Below are 21,172 nucleotides of genomic sequence, written 5' to 3' on the forward strand. Positions count from 1 at the left end.
ATTGCAAGCGCCTTGGGGCTCGGGGCCTGCATGTCTGCCCAGTGATGTACAATAATACAAAAGGGTCAGCCACAAAGCAAACTCATTGGACAGGCTGTGAAAGGCATGCCTGGGGATTTGACCTCCAGCCTCCCCTCGCTGGTGAGCATCCTCTGCTTTTCTCTCTCTCTCTTTTTGCTTCTTTACAGCATTGCTTGTGGCAGTGAAGGCCTCCGTGGACAGGATCCTGGCTCATTTCAGCACCGGCAGAAACCTCGTCCAGAAGGCGATTTCCAACCTATGCTGCCAACCTCCACCTGGGGCCTGGAGAACTAGAATTGCGACTGATCTTCAGCTAGATCCAAGTCCAGTAGGAGCTTAGAGGCAAGATTTTCAGGGTGTGACGAAGGGAGCATTGGCTCCTGAAAGTCTCTACCCCCCAAATCTTGTTGGTCTCCACACCAGCGTGGTGTAGTTGTCAGGAGCAATGGACTGTAATTTGGTGAACTGGATTTGTTTTCCCCGCTCCTCCGCATGAAGTCTGCTGGGTTCCCTCCAAACTCTCTCAGCCCCACCCGCCTCACAAGGTGTCTGTTGTGGGGAGAAGAAGGGAAAGGAAATCTGTAAGCCACTTTGAGTCTCCTTATAGGAGAGAAAGGCAGGGTAGAAATCCAAACTCCTCCTTTTCTTCTCCTTCTCCCCCTCTTCCTCCTCCACTGCTGGGATCAAATCTTGCTGCCCCACTTAAAACCAACAGTGTTAGCCTCCGAAACAGTAGTCTATCAGGAGCCGATGGGCAAATGCTCTGCTTGGCCCCACCCACTTCCTAAAAACACTTGGCAGGTGCTAGAAAAGGTGTCAGTGGGTGCCCTGTTGGGGGTGCCTGCCCTAGGAATTCTTCAAACCACACATGAGGTGTGGATCCAGAGGTGGGATCCAGCAGGTTCTCACCAGTTCCCGAGAGTGGGTGACTAATTATTTGTGTGTGCCGAGAGGAGGTTGCTAATTGGGTCTGCTTTTCCGTTAGAAATTCCATTAGGTCCAAAAATCATAAAGTCCTGTTGTTTCCTATGTGGCTGGTTAGCGAAGGTAGAAAACGGGATCATTCTCCCTGTTGGGCTGTTTTAAAAACATGCTTTAGAAATATGGTAAAGTTCCTTGTTTAAGGAAAGTATCCCTTTTGATTTCTAGAAACAAAATTAAGTATTTGAAAGTATTAAGTATTTGACAGGCAGTCAATTAGAGGAGAAGTAGTTGTTTCTTTTGGCAGTAGAGGATAGGACTTGCTACATTGAGTTTAAATTATGGACAGAAAGATACCAGCTGGAAATTAGGAACTTTTTTTTACAGTAAGAGTTTTTTACAGTCACAGAGAAATTATTAATGCCCCGCCCCTGGAATGCCCGGCCATGCCCCCGTCGTGCCCCGCCCAGCCCCATTGGCGCTACGCCACTGTTTGAATCCCACCACCATGGGAACCTGTTACTAAAATGTTTGGATCCCACCACTGACAACCCTATTTTCAAACTGTGCACATTCATGTGCACGGTTGCTCATAACTGCAGAGGAATATGTGCTATAGCTGTCTGTGTCCTCCCACCATGCCCAGAGATCCTCTTAGCACCTATTCACATCCAAGCCCTGTGTAGAGGGCATCCACATATTTATGTTACTGGCCGCATTTACAATTATTTTATTATTTTATCAATTTTATATACCGCCCTCCCCCGAAGGGCTCAGGGTGGTGTCCAGCATCAGTCATAAATACATTTAAAATAAATTAAAAACAATCAATACCCAATAATTGAGAACCATATTGTATTACAGATGGCTTCAGAACTCCCACTCCTCCCCCTTACTGGTACCCACAGGAGGCCAGATGTATACTATATGGCGAGATGTCAATGTTACCCTGGCTGGCCGAATGCCTGGCGGAACAGGTCTGTTTTGCAGGCCCTGCGGAAACTCTGTATGTCCCACAGGGCCCTGATCTCACCTGGGAGCCTGTTCCAGCAGATAGGGGCCAGCCGGATCGCCGTGGGGCCAGGGATCACCAGTAGGTCTGCCTCCGATGAACGGAGGGGCCTAGAGGGGCGATACATGGAGAGACGGTCCGTCAGATATGCAATAAATAATTGCGTGAACAAACCCCCTCGTCTGCCTGGCTAAGAGCCAAGAAAGGAGGGAATCCGGCTGCCTTCAGCAGTTGCAAGGGGGGAGGAATCTAATTTAAAAAGCACTAATTACCCATTAGCAAAGAGTGGGGTGGGTGCTCGCTCGTTTGCTCTGCCAGGAGCTGGTGCAGCCGTTCAGCTGGGAGACAGCCGGCTCAGCCCAGATGTGTGGGCTACCTAGTTGTGAGTGCCTTGTGCCCAGCTGGCCCTTTGTGCCCTGGTGTGCAACAGCCTAAAGCCATTCCAGAAGGACGTCATCACCGGCCAGAGATCCAGTTCCCCGTGGAGCATAGTGGGGGCCACTGTCAAACCTGGTGGGTGGCATTAAGTGGGCAGTGGGAGAGGGCTGCATTAGTGCAGATTTGGTATTTGAACTGTCTAATCAGGGATGTCCAACTCTGGTGGCAGGGGCTGATGGGAATCGTAGTCCATGAACATCTGGGGCACCAGAGCTCGACACCCCTGGGTAGATCCTGTGTAGGTTTACCAGTCTCCGGGTGGTAGAAGAAGAAGAGTTTGGATTTATATCCCCCCGTTCTCTCCTGCAGGAGACTCAAAGGGGCTTACAATCTCCTTGCCCTTCCCCCCTCACAACATACACCCTGTGAGATGGGTGGGGCTGAGAGAGCTCCGAGAAGCTGTGACTAGCCCAAGGTCACCCAGCTGGCGTGTGTGGGAGTGCACAGGCTAATCTGAATTCCCCAGATAAGCCTCCACAGCTCAGGCGGCAGAGCTGGGAATCAAACCTGGTTCCTCCAGATTAGATACATGAGCTCTTAACCTCCTACGCCACTGCTGCTGGAGATCTTGGAATTACCACTGATCCAGGTTACAGAGGTCTGTTCTCATAGAGAAAATGGCTTCTTTGGAGGGTGGACTCTATGGCATTACACCTTGGGTTGTCAACCTCCAGGCGGGGCCTGGAGATCTCCTGGGATTTCAACTGATCTCCAGTTGATAGAGCTCAGTTCACCTGAAAATAAAGGCTGCTGTAGAAGGTGGGCTCTATGGTATTATTCCGCACCGAAGTCCTGCTGTTCCCCAAATCCCTCTCTCCTCAGTCCTCACCCCCAAAATCTCCAGGTATTTTCCAATCTGAAGCTGTCAACTTTTAAATTCCAGCAAAGAGAAGAAGAGTTTGGATTTATATCCCCCCTTTCTCTCCTGCAGGAGACTCAAAGGGGCTGACAATCTCCTTGCCCTTCCCCCCTCACAACAAACACCCTGTGAGGTAGGCGGGGCTGAGAGAGCTCCGAAGAACTGTGACTAGCCCAAGGTCACCCAGCTGGTGTGTGTGGGAGTGTACAGGCTAATCTGAATTCCCCAGATAAGCCTCCACAGCTCAGGCGGCAGAGCGGGGAATCAAACCCGGTTCCTCCAGATTAGATACACGAGCTCTTAACCCGCTACGCCACTGATGCAAATGACTGTCTATCACATGGACGATTCAGTTAGATGGGCGAGTCTCTTTATTTTCAGCTGCTTTTCCAAGTCACCCTTTCTCATTCTCCGTGGGGATTTTTTTAATGCATCCACCCAGGGATGTATTTGCACTCTGCAACCACCCAGGGATTGGTGCAGGCCATCTGAGCTTCCGCAAAGGTGACATTCTGCAGGCCTTGGACACAGGCTGGATCCAGTGCTGCCATGGAGATAGCAGAAGACTAGTTCCCATCAGCTACACCTCTCCTCCTGTGAACCAAGGGTCGATCAGCGGCAGGCTGAGGTGTCACTGCCGTGGGGAAAAGTGGCCACAATAGACCAGCCTTCACTCACCCCCTGCGTCATCCGAAGAGGGTCAGTCAAATGTGTGAATGCCAAGACAGAGACAAGAGCAGTGTTGTCTGCCGCCCTGGATGACACTCACCAGGAACTCAAACCGGCTGACCTCATAGCAGGGTCTGCCCTTGAGAAGACCTCTGTTGGTGTCAAAGCTAATTCCCATTTGCCCCTTGCGTTTTCTTTCTACAGAAGGCTTATTTGTCACATTAAAACAAACTTTTTTTCCTTAGGCAGAACTCAAATCTTAACTAAAAGCAAATAAAAACCTGACCAAGCTGAGGGTCTTCTCCAGAGCTATAACATCTCCTTTACCTTTTATACCTGACTCACTCCCCCTCCCACACACACTCCCCGAGGCGTTCCATGAGCTCTGGTTGGCTGGCTCTTGGATTTGTCTTCCAGGAAGAGAGGCAGAGCTTTGGGGGATGATGTCACACCTTCCACAACACAGTGCTGATGGAAATCTGCTTTTTTTAAATACTAAAAAAAACACAGGCCAGGAGATTCAACTGCTGGATCGCTTACTTAGGCTGAGGTTTGGCCAATGTGATGTAGTGCGGGGGTGTCCAACTCTGGCCCTCTAGGAGTTCATGGACTACGATTCCCATCAGATCCACAGGGGCTGATGGGAATTGTAGTCCATGAACATGATGAGAATTGTAGTCCATGAACACTCCACAAGGGCTGATGGGAATCATAGTCCATGAACATGATGAGAATCGTAGTCCATGAACACTCCACAGGGGCTGATGGGAATCGTAGTCCATGGAGGGTCAGAGTTGGACACCCCAGGTACAGTGATTAATGCCCAGGTGTCAAACTCGTGGCCCTCCAGATGTTATAGACTACAGTTCCCATCATCCCCTGCCAGAATGATGCTGGCAGGATATGAAGGGAACTGCAGTCCATAACATCTGGAGGGCCGCAAGTTTGACACCTATGGATTAATGGGTTGGACAAGGAGCTTGAGAGGCCTGGGTTCAAATCCCTACTCTGCCATGAAGCAACCTGGTGGCACTGGGCCGAGGGATGCCGGACTCCACATGGGACCAGGGAGACTGATGTTGTAAGCTGGTTTGGGCCCCTGTTTGAGGAGAAAGGGGGGGCATAAACACCAGAGTTTGAAGTCGACGTGACACCAGCTGAGGCAAAAAGTATCCTCCCGTGGGATTTGCGCTTGGTGGGATGTCAAGTTTGGAGAGGGGCTGGTACTCGGGCAGAGCAGCAATGCAGCACACGGGCCAAGTTGGACCCATTCTGTCGCTACGGCTGAACAGATGAGGCCAGAGGTGGGATCCAGCAGGTTCTCACAGGTTCCCGAGAGTAGGTTACTAATTATTTGTGTGTGCCGAGAGGGGGTTACTAATTGGTGATTTTGCCACGTGATTTTTGCCTTAGTTACGCCCCTCCTCTCAGCAGTAGCACGCCATGGGAACTTACCCAAGCAGTCACCAGCTTGGGAGGTGCACCCGGCGTCGCGTGGCAGCCTGCGCGCTTCGTGCCATTAGATTTCCAGCCCAAGAGAACCCCGGCGCTTGAGTGGCTGCGTCCTTGCCACGGCTCCGCCCAGGAATGCCCAGCCCGGCCCCCGTCGTGCCCCGCCCAGCCCCACAGGCGCTACACCACAGTTTGAATCCCACCACCATGGGAACCTGTTACTAAAATTTTTGGATCCCACCACTGGATGAGGCGCATGGGGGGCAGGGCAGCAGAAAAGAAAACCCTCGAAGGCACAGGTTAGGAAACATTTTTTTTTCCATTTAATACTAGAATCTGTCAATATTTGAGATGCAGGCTTTTTTTTATGCAATTACATCCAATGTTAAAATTGGTAATACATAATTTACAAAGATTAACATCAAAACAATGGTCTATTTAGATATGCTCTCGTAAAAAGGAAATATATTAGCAGCATTTCTTCTCAGCAACCACACGGCCTAACCCCATGCAGACTAAAAAGAGTTCATATCTATATTTGAAACAAACGTAGTGCTTCTTTTGGGGTGTCGGTTTGCTTGTGACCATTCCCCCCCCCCCCAAAAAAAATCTGGGCTTCCATCAGCGATCAGGTGAAACGCTGCCAGTCTCTCCAGTTAATACAAAATAACCCCCAGCCCTCCCGGCCCCAAATCTTTCAAAAGGAAAAAAAAAAGTCAGTAATTCTCTACACCAGTAAGGAAACAAAACCGAAAACTAAAAAAAAAATGTACAGAAAAAGAAACCAACCCAACGATGCAAATTATTCACACTGATCTAGAATTTGATTGTCTAAAAAATACCGTTTTTCTTCTTCTTTTTTAGTCTTTCAACAAAAGAAAGATAAAATGGCAGAGCTAGTGTTTCACTTCTGGGCGCAGCACTTTCATTATTATTATTATTTAAAAAGGACTCCTTTTTTTTAGTGTTTAACACCATTTAGAGACAATGATCTCCCCCCACCCCCCCGCCGTTTTGAACTAAATGGAGCAACTCAAGAAGTTTTCGGACATGCGATCCACCCCACCCCTGTTTCCCCACAACACATCATGAGTATTTTATACTCGGGGGTTTTCCTGTACAATGCTTCTCTACAGTAAGAAAATATTCCAAACTATTTTCTTATTTGTATTTTTCGTTTTTAATAAAATATTTTTTTTCCTCAAAGGGCTTTTTTTTATTCCTCCCCTCTTTTTTTTCTCTTTAAATTTTTTTTTTTAAATCTTCAAGGTAAAATTTAAATGGAATGAGCCTGGGTTTTTTTTGTTGTTGTAGTTGTTCCAAACGAAGAGTAAAATAATAAGTTTAACAAGAATGTACAAGCAGGACAAGCTTGGTCCGTCAGGAAAGAACATGGGAGTTTAGCTACCATATTGCTTTACAACCACTCAGCAAAACGAAACAAGGGAAAAAAATGAAAAAAAAGGGGGGGGAAAGAGGTAAGATATATACAACTTGGCACATTTAAAAACGGGGTTCTCTTATAAGGACATCTAAAACAGGACCGTAATATGCATATGGACGTCGAGAGAGACAGGAGCAGAAGCCACGTATAGAGGGTCAGTGTATGCCAAACTGCCCACTCCCGTTTGCCTGCGCCTGGCCTCGAGACAGAGGGACACGGCTTGACCTCGCAGAGGGATGCTCTTTCTGGGGCGGCCCCGGGTGACGTTACCTGTAGCAACCGGGCACAGCATCGTCTCTGCAAGGAGACCGTTCCCTTCACTACAACCGAACCAAGAGGCAAGGGGCAGAGAGGGGCAGGAGCATAAAATACACGGTCTCTTTGAGAGACGGACGCTTTAAGCTGTACAATTATTTTTTTTGTTCGTTTTGTCGATTTTCTTTTTTTAAAAAAAAATGGAACACAAGAGCAGGGTTATTAGTGGATAATAGTTTACAACTCACAACAAATACTCGCTCAGAAATACTGCTTGACGGTTCATGTAGTGAAAGTACTTTTTTTTTTTGGTTTTTCACCTTTGCCATTTTGACAGGTTTTTTTTTAAAAAAATGTTTTTTTCCCACAATACACTGGACACACAAGAAAACCACAGCTTTAGGGGGGGAAAAAATCTCAAACGAAAGAAGAACCCAATGAGGCGGCACTGGGGATCGGGGACCTGCTTTATAAAATTTCTCTGCAGCAAAAAAAGAAAAGAAAAGTAAAAATTAAAAAAATCGCCCTTCCCGCCCACCCTGCGTCTCAGAACGGGAAACAAGTGCTTCGAGCGAACGGCTTTGCTGGGAGCTTTCGAGCAGCCTGGGCTGCTTCCATGCGATACGTCCGTCGGGCCTCTTGCGGTCAAAGCGTTGCTTTTCCTTGGACGTGTCTTGTGCGAGCCCCCTCCCCTGACCTTACGAGGGCAGTCTATGCTTTCGGCCCCTTCCAGGCCCGGACGCCTCCCCACATCCGGTGCCGCGCTCCCTCGTGGCACGCAGCTGGAGGCGGAACGAATAACGTGTACCGGGAGGGATTCCTACTGAAGAAGAGCAGTTCTGAACCTGTCAGCCTCCACGCCGCCGCCCCCCCCAAATCAGTACACCCCCTTTTCCTTCCTCTGAGCAAGGATGTCGGAGCCGAAAAATAAATTAAAAAATCTGACCGTCTCGGACAAATAACCACAAGGTTTTCCTTAGTACCTTAACATTGACAACAAGGCACGCCCAACACCACACACATCATAAGAGCCCTACTAGGCGGGGCGGGGGGGCCCGCCTGCCCGTTTGCATCGTCTAAGTGCTACAGAACCATTTGTCAGTTACCTTCTCCCCTCCTGGGCCCCTCCTACTCAACGCGCCCTATGAGGCGCAGGTAAGTGGTCCAACCATGCCCCTCTGTCCTTCTCATGCACATCTGACAGCGCATCTCTAAGCCACAGCCTCTCTCCGGGACACGGCTTCACTTCCTGAAGAAGCTCTCCGAAAGGCCCAGCGTGCGCCGCCGCAGCTTCCGCCCTGAGCCTTCCTCCAGCAGGTAGGTGACGTCAATGGCTGCAAAAGAAGAGGTGAGTGTCATGAGTGCGCTCCCTTCAGGAAAGCTCTTGCTGCCCTGCACCTGGGAGATCCCTAGGCAGACACGGCGAGGGGGGCAGAAAACTCATGCACCGGGCTACATTTTGCCTAGATACGCCTCTGAGACACGGTATCCTGCCAGAATTCAGCCTGACGGGACAGACATGACCAGCGGCTGGAGTGTCCAACTCTGGCGCCCTAGATGTTCACAGACTACGATTTCCATCAGTTCCCAATTCAATTCCCAATTGGCAATGTTGGCAGGGACTGATGGGAATTGTAGTCCGTGAACATTTGTGGCACCAGAGTTGGACACCCCTGGCTTAAGGGTTTTTTGTAACCCCCCTGGCACACACCTCCCCCGCCCCGGTGTAGAGAGCCAGGGCAGGTGTGATGCCTTACCATTCTTCCCTGGGATTTTCTCTAGGAGGGTGAGGAGGATTTGGTTCAGCCTCTCTCGCTGCATGTGCCGGCGTTCCTCCGGAGTGCACGGCCGCCGGGGGACGGGGCTGCTCTCCTCTGCCTTCTTGTCTGTCTTGCCGCTTTCCTGAGGGGGCGCCTCCTTCTCTGGGTCCTCCAGGCTGGGTGCTGGCTCACTCGGCACCGGCTCCTGGCTCGGGATCACGTCCTCCATGAGGGGAAGGGGATCCTCCTCTTGGCTTAGGTCTTTATTCTGGGACTTGGATCGGTCAGATTTCCAAGATGACCTAAGGGGGAGGAAGGGGGGAAAAAGGACACTTGTCGTTGAAGGGACTGTCGAGTGAACCATCCTCTTTCTCACGCACAGCTAACAGCCAGTGTGGTGTGTTATGAAAAGGGTATCAGACTAGGATCTGAGAGTGTCAGGTTTGCATCCCCAGAAGAAGAAGAGTTTGGATTTATATCCCCCCTTTCTCTCCTGCAGGAGACTCAAAGGGGCTTACAATCTCCTTGCCCTTCCCCCCTCACAACAAACACCCTGTGAGGTAGGTGGGGCTGAGAGAGCTCCTAGAAGCTGTGACTAGCCCAAGGTCACCCAGCTGGTGTGTGTGGGAGTGCACAGGCTAATCTGAATTCCCCAGATAAGCCTCCACAACTCAAGTGGCAGAGCTGGGAATCAAACCCGGTTCCTCCAGATTAGATACATGAGCTCTTAACCTCCTACGCCACTGCTGCCCACTATACAATGGGAGCTTGCTGGTTGACCTGAGGCCAGGCCGACCCTCTCAGCCTGATCTACCTCACAGGGTTGTTGTGAGAATAAAATGGAGGTAAGGAGAAGCTGCTCTGTGTCCCCGTGGGGGAGAAAATGGGGTATAAGTCAAATGAAATAAATAAATAAAACAGCTTTGTTGTTCTTTCTGCTCCTACGAGCTCACTGCAATCAGCAGCAAGAAAGAGGGGCCAAGGAAGCCGGCTGTTCCCTGTCTACTGCTGCTGCAGAAAAGCAGCCTTGACCAGCAACTGAGAGTGTGAACCAAGCCCGCTTTTCCAGTTTCCGTCACTGACATCACTGGGGAAAGACCTTCAATGAACAGCAGTCAAGTCAGGGGCCCAAATCTGACCCTCCGTGTGTCCCTCAAGAACCGGTCGCTAGCCTGGCCCCTCTCCCTGATGCTGGAATGGTCCCCCCTGGCTTGCCGTAAAGGCGAGGCAGGAAGACTCGACATGGTGAATTTTTTTCTGAAAAGAAATATTTCATCCTCTCCCAGTCCCCGCCCCTCAAGAGTTCAGCCCCAAGGACTCACCTGCCTCCATTTCTCTTGTAGTTGTCTGGTACGTAGTGAGGCTGCAAGGGAGAACAAAAGGGGACGCTTAGAGCTGCCGTGGACCCTTCTGCTGCAAACCAAGGAGACCAGCACACCCCCAGGTCCTGCCATGGAATTGTGGCAGTGAGGAAGCTCATAAAATCACAGAACAAGGGAAAGGAAGAAGGCGTTCTTGTGGTCTTCTGGCCCACTCCTCTCCTCAATCCCATATTTTTGTGAAAAGTAGGGCAATACCACAACTCTGATGGACAGTGATGAGGGGACTTGCCCAATCAAATTGCCAGGCACTGGATCCAGGACAGACAAAAGAAACCCCACAGTATACAGTTAACATATGTAACTCACTGCCACAAAATGCAGCAATGGCCACCAGCTTGAGTGGCTGATAGAGGGCAGTAGGCAAATTCGTGGAGGAGGAGAGTTTCACCGGCTAAATGGAGCCTCATTGTTCAGAGGCAGGCTACTTCCGAATGACAGTGGCTGGGAAGCAAAGGAAAGGGAGATCTACTTCAAGCCTGTTAGGAGCAGATCCTGGTCTGTACAACTTAACTGCAACTTTCACGTGAGGGCCGCGAGTTTGACACCTATGATGTAACCTGTTTGATGTAAGCCCTGATTGACATGTAAAGGGTCTTTCTCTCTTCCTTTCTTTTCCATCCTCATGTTTATTGCTTTGACACCGATTGCAGATAACTAGGCTGAATGACCCCAGGAGCCTCCCTGGCTCAGGGAAACAGGATGTGCCTGTTGGGCTGAGGGGGGAGGCGAGGCAGGTGGCTGGATCTATCCCTATTGTGGCTTTGGAGGTGCCCAAGACTCAAAAAACTACTTTTCCACACTTTCTTTGGGAAATCTGGAAGGGGGAACTGGACAAGGATAAAGGAGCCCAGGAAAGCCAAGTCGGACTGGCTTTCTCAAGCTAGGTACTTGCTGCCTTTCAATAAACCGACTGAAGAATCCAGAGACTGTTTTATGGCTTAAGATCCGTGACCTAACAAAGCCCTGGCTTGAGGATTCTGCGGAAGGGTTAGGCCGGCCTCTGTGGGGAACAGGAGACTGGGCTAAATGGATCTTTGTTCCAATACAAGCAGGGTTTTTATATTACTAACATATGGGTTAATGTGTAATGGCAAAAAATCTGTGTTGTGTAGAGCAGTGGTGGCGAACCTATGGCGCTCCAGATGTTCATGGACTACAATTCCCAATTGGCCATGCTGGCAGAGGCTGATGGGAATTGTAGTCCATGAACATCTGGAGTGCCATAGGTTCACCACCACTGGTGTAGAGGCTACACAAGACAGAGTGTATGAGCCAATCTGTGCACTGGAGACACACTGTCCCTGTTCCATTTTGAATTCTATGCAGACTTTGTCAGTGACTTTATGATTGGCCTATAATTGTCGCCAGTTATGAGCATGTTAATTTTATGTGTTCGACAAACACAGGTGTGCTGCATCTAATAGTCACTGTATTGGTTGTAATAGCTGCTGTATTGTCCAATTTGTAATTGACATTACACAGTTGTAATATTCAATTATTGCATACATTCAATGAATAGCGGGATATATAATTTAATTCAACAATGTTTAACACAAGAGCAATAAAACACCGTACTACTTAATTTGCACAAATTGGCTTATGCATGCTGTCTTGTTTTGCCTCTACATGGTTTTGTTATTGGTTTTGAGACCTGTTATCCGTGTTGCATTATCTGTTGCTTAGCTTCAAAAATCTGTATTGAGTATCAAGTTAGAATCATAGAGTTGGAAGAGGCCCCAAGGGCCATCAAGTCCAACCCCCTGCCATGCAGGAACACACAATCAAAGCAGTCCTGTCAGATGGCCATCCAGCCTCTCTTTAAAAACATCCAAAGGTGCCCTGGAAAGCCCAAAGTTTAGCTTTGACTTGGTTATGAAAAGTTTCCATGCATTTGGCATTCTCCTTTGGTCAGCCATGGGGAGGGAGCCACCAACCCACACTCTCAACTGCATGATTTTCAAAGTCAGCCCTGCAGTCTTAAAGGCAACCAACTTGGTTCCGTTTCCCCCTTTCAAGTACAGGAGACTGGATTCTCCACGCCAAAGAGTGCTTCAGCGGCTGCTCCGGCATGCATGTGGCACTGGACACGGGAACCCCTTACCGAGAAGTCTCTCTTCGGTGTGAGCCTTTTGGGAAAGTGGTCGAAGGCGTAGGTCTTGGTGCACACAGGATAGCGGTTGCGGTGGATCTTGTAGAAGAGGTGGGCCGATTTGTCGAGGCGGTAATCGCAGATATACACATCCTGCTCCTTTGCCCCCTTTGGCCGTCCTGCAGTTGTGGAAGCGAAAGCATGTTTCAGAAGGCGGTGCGCCTGTGGAATGCAACCATTCATTCTTTACTGCAACGGTCCCCACCAGCCCTGAGGTACATTTGGAGTTTTGGACAAGGAATGGCCAGTAGCAGCAACAAAATAACTGGGGCAGGAGGAGGGGAAAGCGAAGCATGTTTTCAGGGAAAGACGTGCAGCGCCTGAGTGCAACCATTCATTCTTTACTGCAACGGTCCCCAACCTTTTTCAGCCTGAGGGTACATTTGGAGTTTGGACAAGGAATGACGGGCGCAGCAACAAAATAGCTGCTGCAGGAGGTGAAACCAGGCACAGTTTAAGAAGAAGAAGAGTTTGGATTTACATCCCACCTTTCTCTCCTGTAAGGAGACTCAACGTGGCTTACAAGCTCCTTTCCCTTCCTCTCCCCACAACAGATACCTTGTGAGGTATGTGGGGCTGAGAGAGGTCCAAAGAGAACTAGCAAAGGTCACCCAGTTTGGATTTACATCCCACCTTTCTCTCCTGTAAGGAGACTCAAGGTGGCTTACAAGCTCCTTTCCCTTCCTCTCCCCACAACAGATACCTTGTGAGGTATGTGGGGCTGAGAGAGGTCCAAAGAACTAGCCCAAGGTCACCCAGTAGGAACGTAGGAACGTGGAAACACACCTGGTTCACCAGACAAGCCTCTGCCACTCAAGTGGAGGAGTGGGGAATCAAACCTGGTTCTCCACATTAGAATCCATCTGCTCTTAACTACTACACCACGCTGGCTCTCTTCAGTAACACAGGGGAGATCCTTATGCTGTGGCAGCAGCTGTTGCCAAGCAACATTTTTTAAAATATGCACAACCAATCAACTCTCCAACAGTCAATATTTGCCAAGTAAAAGTCCTACCTGGCCCCACAAACTTCCTAAAAACACTTGGTGGACGCAGGAAAGGTATTGGTGGGCCTCGTGGCCATAAATCTAATAGCCGCCAGCTATTAAAATTGGAGGAAAGCTTCATTCTTAATACTTGAAAAAGGTTCAGAATATTTTAGAACATGAGAATAACCGCTTGCTTTGGAAGAGCCTGCCACTTGAGTTTTGATGCAAATCATTTATCCAAGTGTACCCTCTCTGGGGCACAGTTTATTCTGCCATGGATCAGCACCATGACTAACCATCCAATTAGCTCCCTCACCCCACAAACGTTGGCTGGAAGAAAGTAAGCTCACAACAGTGATTCATCCAGAGACGCAATGGGCAGCCTCCTCTATAGGCAGATAATTCTGCTGTATTCTGCTGGTGCTGAGGAAACGATCCATGCCGGCACAAACAAAGCAAGACCAGAGCAGTGAACCATGCAGCCTCTTTGTAAAGGATTCAATGGTGTTGATGAGCGGGTCAGCCGCCTGGCCTTGACTACATTCCACAGCTTCTATGGAATTCCTTACACTCTTCAGGCAAGTGTTACAGAAACTGGTGGTTTTGTGTTATTTTCTTTCTCGAGTGCCAGCAGAGAATTTGAAATTTTTTTTGGTTCAGAGGAGGGAAACAATCTCTCTCTTACGGTGTGAACTGAACACACGCAACGATTGTTCAAGATTGAGTATGGCTTGCTTTGGTCAGGGTCAGGATGGGAGGTTGAACTGCCTGCAGACTTTTTAAAGTATGCCCACTGTGTTGACCCCCATGGGAGAAAGTCATCATTTGGTTGCAATGAATAAGAATAAAATAAGCCGGTTTTGCATCCAGGGATGCTGACTCACCTTTGCAGTAGGTGTAGAGATCCAGGACGCAGCAGGTCCCCACCACCGCCTCCAAGGGGATGATCTCGTACAGCGGCACCCGGAACAGCTCGTTGTAGTAGAACTTGCGGGAGGGGGAGTGGTGCGTTTCGTGCGGACGGAAATAGTGGTGGCCGAATGCAAACCGCTCCTCTCTGTGGGGAAACAAAAGAGAGAAAGGGCGAAAGTCTATTTTCCACAGAGTTAAGTTGCAGACGGCCTGACCTGGATAGATGAGGCTGGCCCAATCTTGTCAGATCTTAAAAGCTAAGCAGGGCTAGCCAAGGTGAGTACTTGGATAGGAGACCACAAAGAAAGTCCAGGGTTGGCTCTGGTGAGCTCTTAGATGGGAGACCTCCAAGAATGTTCAGGGATGGCTTTGGTGAATACTTAGATAGAATGACCAGGGTTGGCTCTGGTGAGTACTTGCATAGGAGACAACCAAGAATGTCCATGGATGGCTTTGACAAGTACTTGGATGGGAGGCCACCAAGAAAGTCAAGGGGAGGCTCTGGTGAGTACTTGGATGGAAGGCCACCAAGAAAGTCCATGGCTGGCCTTGGTGAGAACTTGGATGGGAGACCACCAAGAAAATGCAGATTGCTATGCAGAGGCAGGCAATGGCCTACCACCTCTGTTCATCTCTTGTCTTGGAAACCCTATGAGATTGCCATGAGTAAACTGCAACTTGATAACAGGGGTGTACCTCCCTAGGGACATGGGGACATCCATGCCCCCGGGCGCTTGCCTTTCAGTCATGCCTCCCGTGACCAACAGCCCCAGCCGCATGCTACCAACCCGCACCCCCAGAGCCGTCCTGCAGGGAGGCGGGGGGTGAGGCTCGGCAGCAGGTGTCTGCCTGGGTCACCTGCCACTGCTGAACCCCGCCCCCCCGGTGCAGGCCAGCTTTCTAAAGCTTTCAAAAGCCAGCTTTTAAAGCCTGCACGGAGGGTGGAGGTGGGGGAAGGGCTCAAGGGCATGGCCCTGCCTTCCCCACACTTGAGGCCTGCCCACCCCCACGCCTTTGTGCAGACCTCGGCCTGCTGGGGGGGGGGGGCGCTCAGGGGCGCCCGGAGAAGCAGTTGTCTCCGGGCGCCATTTCCCCCCAATACACCTCCGCTTGATAATGCTTTCTGTTATGTTACAGACTTCCCCCTCAATGGAGGGGTGCTCCCCTTTCACAATGCTAATGGTCACAGCTGTCATGAACACACAGCAAAAACACAGAATATGATTTGAGCACACAGAAATCAGTGATGTTTGTAAAGCTCTTGACAACTTTCCTACTTCGGAACTGATTCTTATTTATTCACAGTGGGGAAAATCTCTTGGTGGAGGGGGGAAATGCATCATCAGCTTTCACAAATGTGTCCAAACGCTCCCAACGGGAGTCTGGAATTAAAGCAGTCAACTACAGCATCAGGCATTCAAGCGAATGCAAACCCAGCCCACGTGAACGCCTACAACCATGAAAATTACACTGACATGCAAATATGCCAGTTTTGCATAACTAACTGGAATCACAAGTGTGAGATTCAAGCGCGGCACAGAAAGGCAGGAGGTTTTGTGCACAGAAGTGCAGAAAAAATGTGTGCGTGCACGTTTGACCCGACGTGAGATGGTCTCCGTGGCCCTCAGAGTTTGCAAGACCTCAGCAAGGCTGTTAATGGCAACATCTTTTGGAGGTCATTAATTCATAGCGTTACCATAAGTCAACAGTGACCTGATAGCACTTAACACATACCCCCATCCTTACACAGTGAATTCCCAGGGAGAAAGATTCAAACCTAGCCATCTCCTTGACAGATTCATACGCGCAGGGAATATTTTTAGTGGTACATTTGGTCACACGAACCCCACGTTTAGTGGGGGTTCATTTAGTGGTACATTTAAAGGTACATGAAGTGGCAGAACCCAGGCCCAGGCTGACCACCTCAGTGGGTACTTTGGGAAAAACACAGTGAGAAACAGGGTAGTTTTCGAAAGACTGGAAAGAAACCAACAGGTGACATGGATAAGAATGAGAGATTACGGGCTGCGTAAGACAGCCAGATGGTCAACTGGCCCATGGAAAGAATGAAAACTATGCATTTTTGTGACCAGCTGCCTCCAGAGGCCCTCAGTGTTTGAAGGAAGAAGCCTGGGAATACCCTCCAGCATTATTCTTCCAGGCTACCCCAGTGTTACTGTTATGCATAGAGTCTCTTCCTCTCCCCACTACAGATACCTTGTGAGGTCAGTGAGGCTGAGAGAGTTCTGAGCAAATTGTAATCTCACAATACTAGAACCAGGGGGCATCCATTGAAAATGCTGGGGGGAAGAATTAGGACTAATACAAGGAAACACTTCTTCACGCAACGTGTGATTGGGGTTTGGAATATGCTGCCCCAGGAGGTGGTGATGGCCACTCACCTGGATCGCTTTAAAAGGGGCTTGGACAGATTTATGGAGGAGAAGTCGATTTATGGCTACCAATCTTGATCTGAGATTGCAAATGCCTTAACAGACCAGGTGGTCGGGAGCAACAGCCGCAGAAGGCCATTGCTTTCACATCCTGCATGTGAGCTCCCAAAGGCACCTGGTGGGCCACTGCGAGTAGCAGAGAGCTGGACTAGATGGACTTTGGTCTGATCCAGCTGGCTTGTTCTTATGTTCTTATGCATAACAGTGTTACTGTTATGAGTCTGTTATGCATTGTCAAGTCACTTCAAGACTTACGGCAACCCTATGAATTAATGACTTCTAAAATGCCCTATCATTAATAGCCTCGCTCAGGTCTTGCGAACTGAGAGCCGTGGATTTTTTTTTCAAGTAAATCCATGTCATGTTGGCTTTTCCCTCTCCTCCTGCTGCCTCCAACTTTTCCTGGCATTGTTGTCTTTTCTAGTGGGTCTCGCTTTTACATGATGTGACCAAAGTGCGACACCCTCCGTTTAGTCATTTTAGCTCAGGGGTGTCCGACTCTGGTGCTTCAGATGTTCACGGACTACAATTCCCATCAGCCATCTTAACATCCGTGAACATCTGAAGCACCAGAGTTTTAGCTGCTAGGGAGAATTCAGGCTTCATTCAATCTAGAACCTGCTTATTTGTCTTCCTGGCAGACCACGGTGTCTGTAAACTCTCCTCCAACACTGTATTGTCAATGAATCCATTTTTCTCCAGTCAGCTTTGTTCATTTTCTAATTTCAACATCCATAAATACCACATCTATACAAGACTGAAAACAGAGGCTAAGAAGTCTCACTAGGGGAAATCTGTACATACGGCTCTGCTTAAGCTTACTTCTCATTTTTCCAGAGCTTTTCGATGCGGAAGATGTCGAGCCTATCTCGGTTGATGTGGGACAGCAGACGGTATGACTGCCGAACTGGATGGCCGTCCGGGGTCCTCCGGCTGTCTCTCATCAGGTACACACAGTCTCCTGTCAACAGAACAAATTGTTTCAATGCAGCAGGAAACTGAGAACAGACCAGGGAAAGCATATTTAGAATATTTACATCTGGCCATTTGAACAAACTCAGGGAAGCTGGTGCGAAAAATGTAAAACAGGCAATTGCTGCAATTTGAAGAATGCTAAAACTGCAAAAAATGCAACCTGTTAACCACAATAACTTCTGACTTCCACTCAACCATAATGCCAAGGCCAGAACAATCTGATTGATAATAGGGTGTTGTGGGTTTTCCGGGTTGCATGGCTGTGTTCCAGCAGTATTTTCTCCTGACGTTTCGCCTGCATCTGTGGCTGGCATCTTCAGAGGATCAGATTTCAGTAAAACAAGTGGAGCGAGTGACGGGAGAAACATTTTGGAGAACCGCTGACAGTCAGAGTAGATGGCGCTGGGCTATAGGACCAGTGGTCCAAGATGGGATGAGGAGATGTTACACATGTCTTAACTTTAAAACCCCTGTCAATAAGTGTGCAAGCCTCAAGCGCTTCAGTAGATATTCAAAGGTCCTTTGGGGTAACGGCTCACTGAATCCCAAAGAGAATGGACACCAACCTTGGCGAAGCAAGAGGTCATCCCGTAAAAGACAGATGTAATAAACACAACCGGGCTGGGCATAATGAGGCCGGGGAATCATAGGTACCTCCTGAGAAAGAAAGAGCAAAGAGGTTAAAAGTAGCACCCCACAGCATTGCAGCTGGATACAGAAGAGGCACTGAAAACATTTGGACAGATGTTAGCTGGATAATCAGACAAAGCCTTAAGTGCCCACAATGTATGACAACAGTGTGAAAGTATAAGAAAGCCTCATTTTTATAATCTTTTCTGCTAAGTAAGGACACACTGTCTTAACACCAACATACCCCCCAAGGAACCATGGAAATTGTAGTTTTGTGAGGGCACTGAGAATTCTGATGGCAATAGAACCACAAATCCCAGGATTCCCTCTGAGAAGACAATGGGAATGCAGAAGAGTTTACCCTTTAGCTCTTTATGTGCAAAAACAGAAAGCCAGCATCAGGCTATCCAATCACCTTTCATTCAAACAACAGATTTCTTACCCTGTCCACTGTGCGAGGTTCACACTGCTCGCACAAGTAGTGCTCGACATCAGAATTCAGTCCCATGCAGTCGCAGTGCTGCCAAACCTGTTGGGGGAAGTGAGCAGATTAGAAAATGAGGTTCAGGAAATCCATGCCCCTGACGAGTATCAGAATGGAAAGGGAGGAGGATTAGCAGTGGCACAGCCACGTAGTTGTAAAGAACTATGTCGGCTAGGTGTGGGTTTTCCAGGCTGTGTGGCCGGGGGTAGGTAGTTTTTGCTCCTAATGTTTAGCCTGCATTGATGGCCGGTGAGATGCCACCTGTGAAAGATGACAATGCAAACTGTGCTGGCCCTTTATTAACCTGCTGAAATGCAGTGTGCAAGAATTGTGCCTTCTTCAGAATTCTTCAGGCTTGATACCAATAAAGGGGGAGAGGATAAAGGAAGAATAAAAAAGCAGAGCCCTGTGAAAACCTCTGAAAGGGTGTTGCAAGTTTTTACGGCTTGCGTGAGCAAGCTGACAGGCCCACAATAGAGACCACCTGTTTGCTTGGAACAGCCACACACCTTGGTGCTGACTCCACTCATGGTACTCGGAACAGGGCAAGGTAGAAGTAGTGTTAGTTGTTATGCCCCTCTTTTCTCTACCTCAAAGTGGCTCGCGATTGCTTTCCCTCCCCACCCCTCAACAACAGACACCTTGTGAGATAGACAGGGCTGAGAGAGTTCTGAGAGAACTGTGAACAGCCAAAAGTGACCCAGCTGGTTTTTTAGGTGGAGGCGTGGGGAAACAAACCTGGTTCACCAGATTAGAGTTGGCTGCTCATTTGGAGGAGGGGGAAATCAAATCCAATTCTCTACACTAGAGTCTACAGCTCTTAACCACTATGCCCTGCTGGTATAGACCAGCACAAGATTGCTCCATGTGCTTTTCCCTGGCCCCCTTCCCAAAGGAAGTTCAATTCTAGCTAAACATTAGGAAGAACTTCCTGACAGTAAGGGCTGTTTGGTGGAATATGCTGCCTTGGAGGTTGGTAGAGCCTCCTTCTGTGGAGGTTTTTAAAGAGAGGCTGGATGGCCATCAGTCAGGAGTGCTCTGAATGTGTGCTCTTGCATGGCAGGAGGTTGGACTTGAAGGCCCTTGTGGTCTCTTCCAACTCTATGAGTCTGTGATTCTGATTCAGAAGTCATCCAGGAGAAAGAGAGGGACTGGTGCCCCCTGCAGGGTGAAGCTAGGCATGGCAGATAATTAGTTCCTTGCTTTAGATATGGAAAGGCAGCTTGACGCTGCTGCACCCACCTCTTGTCTTAAGGGGAGCACATTCAACTCAGCTGTTGAAACTTGCTGCCAAAGCAGCAAAACCAACTGATCACCCTTCGGAACCTAAGGTAGGAAGGGTAGAAATAGCTAGGCCCTAAATTAGCTATTGGGGGATTGGCCAAAAGACATTTACGGAACAGAGATTTTTAAATCCCTTCCTGTCCACTGATAAGATCAGCTCTCTAAATCTGCAACAAATCTGGACAGCCCTTCCTTCCAAGTGAGCGTAAGGAAGGTATCCAACTCTGGTGCTTCAGATGTTCATTACAATTCCCATCAGCCCGTTGGCATGGCCAATTGGCCATGCCAGCAGGGGCTGATGGGAATTGTAGTCCATGAGCATCTGAAGCGCCAGAGTTGGGCACCTCTGGCGTAAGGAATAAGCTTTGCTGGGTTAGCCTCTTGCCTGGAGGGGGGGAAGTGTAATTTCTTGGGTTCCTCATGAAGAGAGAAAAAAGCCGGGTCGAGCTGAAACCAGCAATCGTGACATCATTCATTCTTAAGACAGGTGTAAGGAAGCCCTCTAGTGACACCAGACACAACCGAGGACTCCAACTCTAAGACAATTTCTGAGACTCACTGGAAATTGATTTCTCTTAAAGGATGGGCCCTCACCACACTGATTTTAACAGTATTTTTTGAAGGGGGGGGGGAAATGTGTGGCTAAGTGCATGCCTTGTGTGCAACAAGAACACAGCCCGCGACCCAAGGGCAAGAAGAGGATTGTCGGGAGCCCTCACCATGCACTTGTCGCACTGGATCATGAGCCCTTCGTCTTTGTACAGGCCGCAGATGCACCGGATGATGTCCTCGTCTTTCTCATGCCCGCTCTCCTTCTCGCACATGGAGGTCTCACTGCTGTCCGCCTCGCTCGCTGTCTCCCCCACGATCTCGTCGATCTGAGCAGCCGCCTCGTGGCGGGCGTTGTAGTACGCCTTCCGAAGCCGGCAGACGTCCCGCCCAATGGGAGATTTCCTGCCGTAGTATTTCTGAGGGAAAATGGAACGCCGCCGATTCATTCCTCTGGCGCAGGGGTCCCCAACATAATGACCATGGGCACCACGGTGCATGCCAGCACTTTTTTCTGGCACCCAGGATCTGTACT

The 21,172-nt window shown here is 49.1% G+C and overlaps 1 protein-coding gene across 1 annotated transcript in view; it reads right to left on the bottom strand.

Moving 5' to 3' along the window:
• Positions 1-5,672: 5,672 nt before the first annotated feature.
• The window catches only part of ASH1L (ASH1 like histone lysine methyltransferase), a 99,300-nt gene continuing 83,800 nt past the window's right edge, over positions 5,673-21,172 (bottom strand). The window contains 9 exon segments of the mRNA XM_048511349.1: positions 5,673-8,405; positions 8,829-9,133; positions 10,154-10,194; positions 12,315-12,481; positions 14,235-14,407; positions 17,538-17,676; positions 18,257-18,347; positions 18,763-18,849; positions 20,808-21,056. Of these exon segments, the coding sequence (XP_048367306.1) occupies positions 8,314-8,405; positions 8,829-9,133; positions 10,154-10,194; positions 12,315-12,481; positions 14,235-14,407; positions 17,538-17,676; positions 18,257-18,347; positions 18,763-18,849; positions 20,808-21,056 (1,344 nt within the window). The 3' untranslated portion in view covers positions 5,673-8,313.

The sequence above is a fragment of the Sphaerodactylus townsendi genome, linkage group LG01 (genome assembly GCF_021028975.2).
Source record: "Sphaerodactylus townsendi isolate TG3544 linkage group LG01, MPM_Stown_v2.3, whole genome shotgun sequence".
NCBI classification, from domain to species: Eukaryota; Metazoa; Chordata; class Lepidosauria; order Squamata; family Sphaerodactylidae; genus Sphaerodactylus; species Sphaerodactylus townsendi.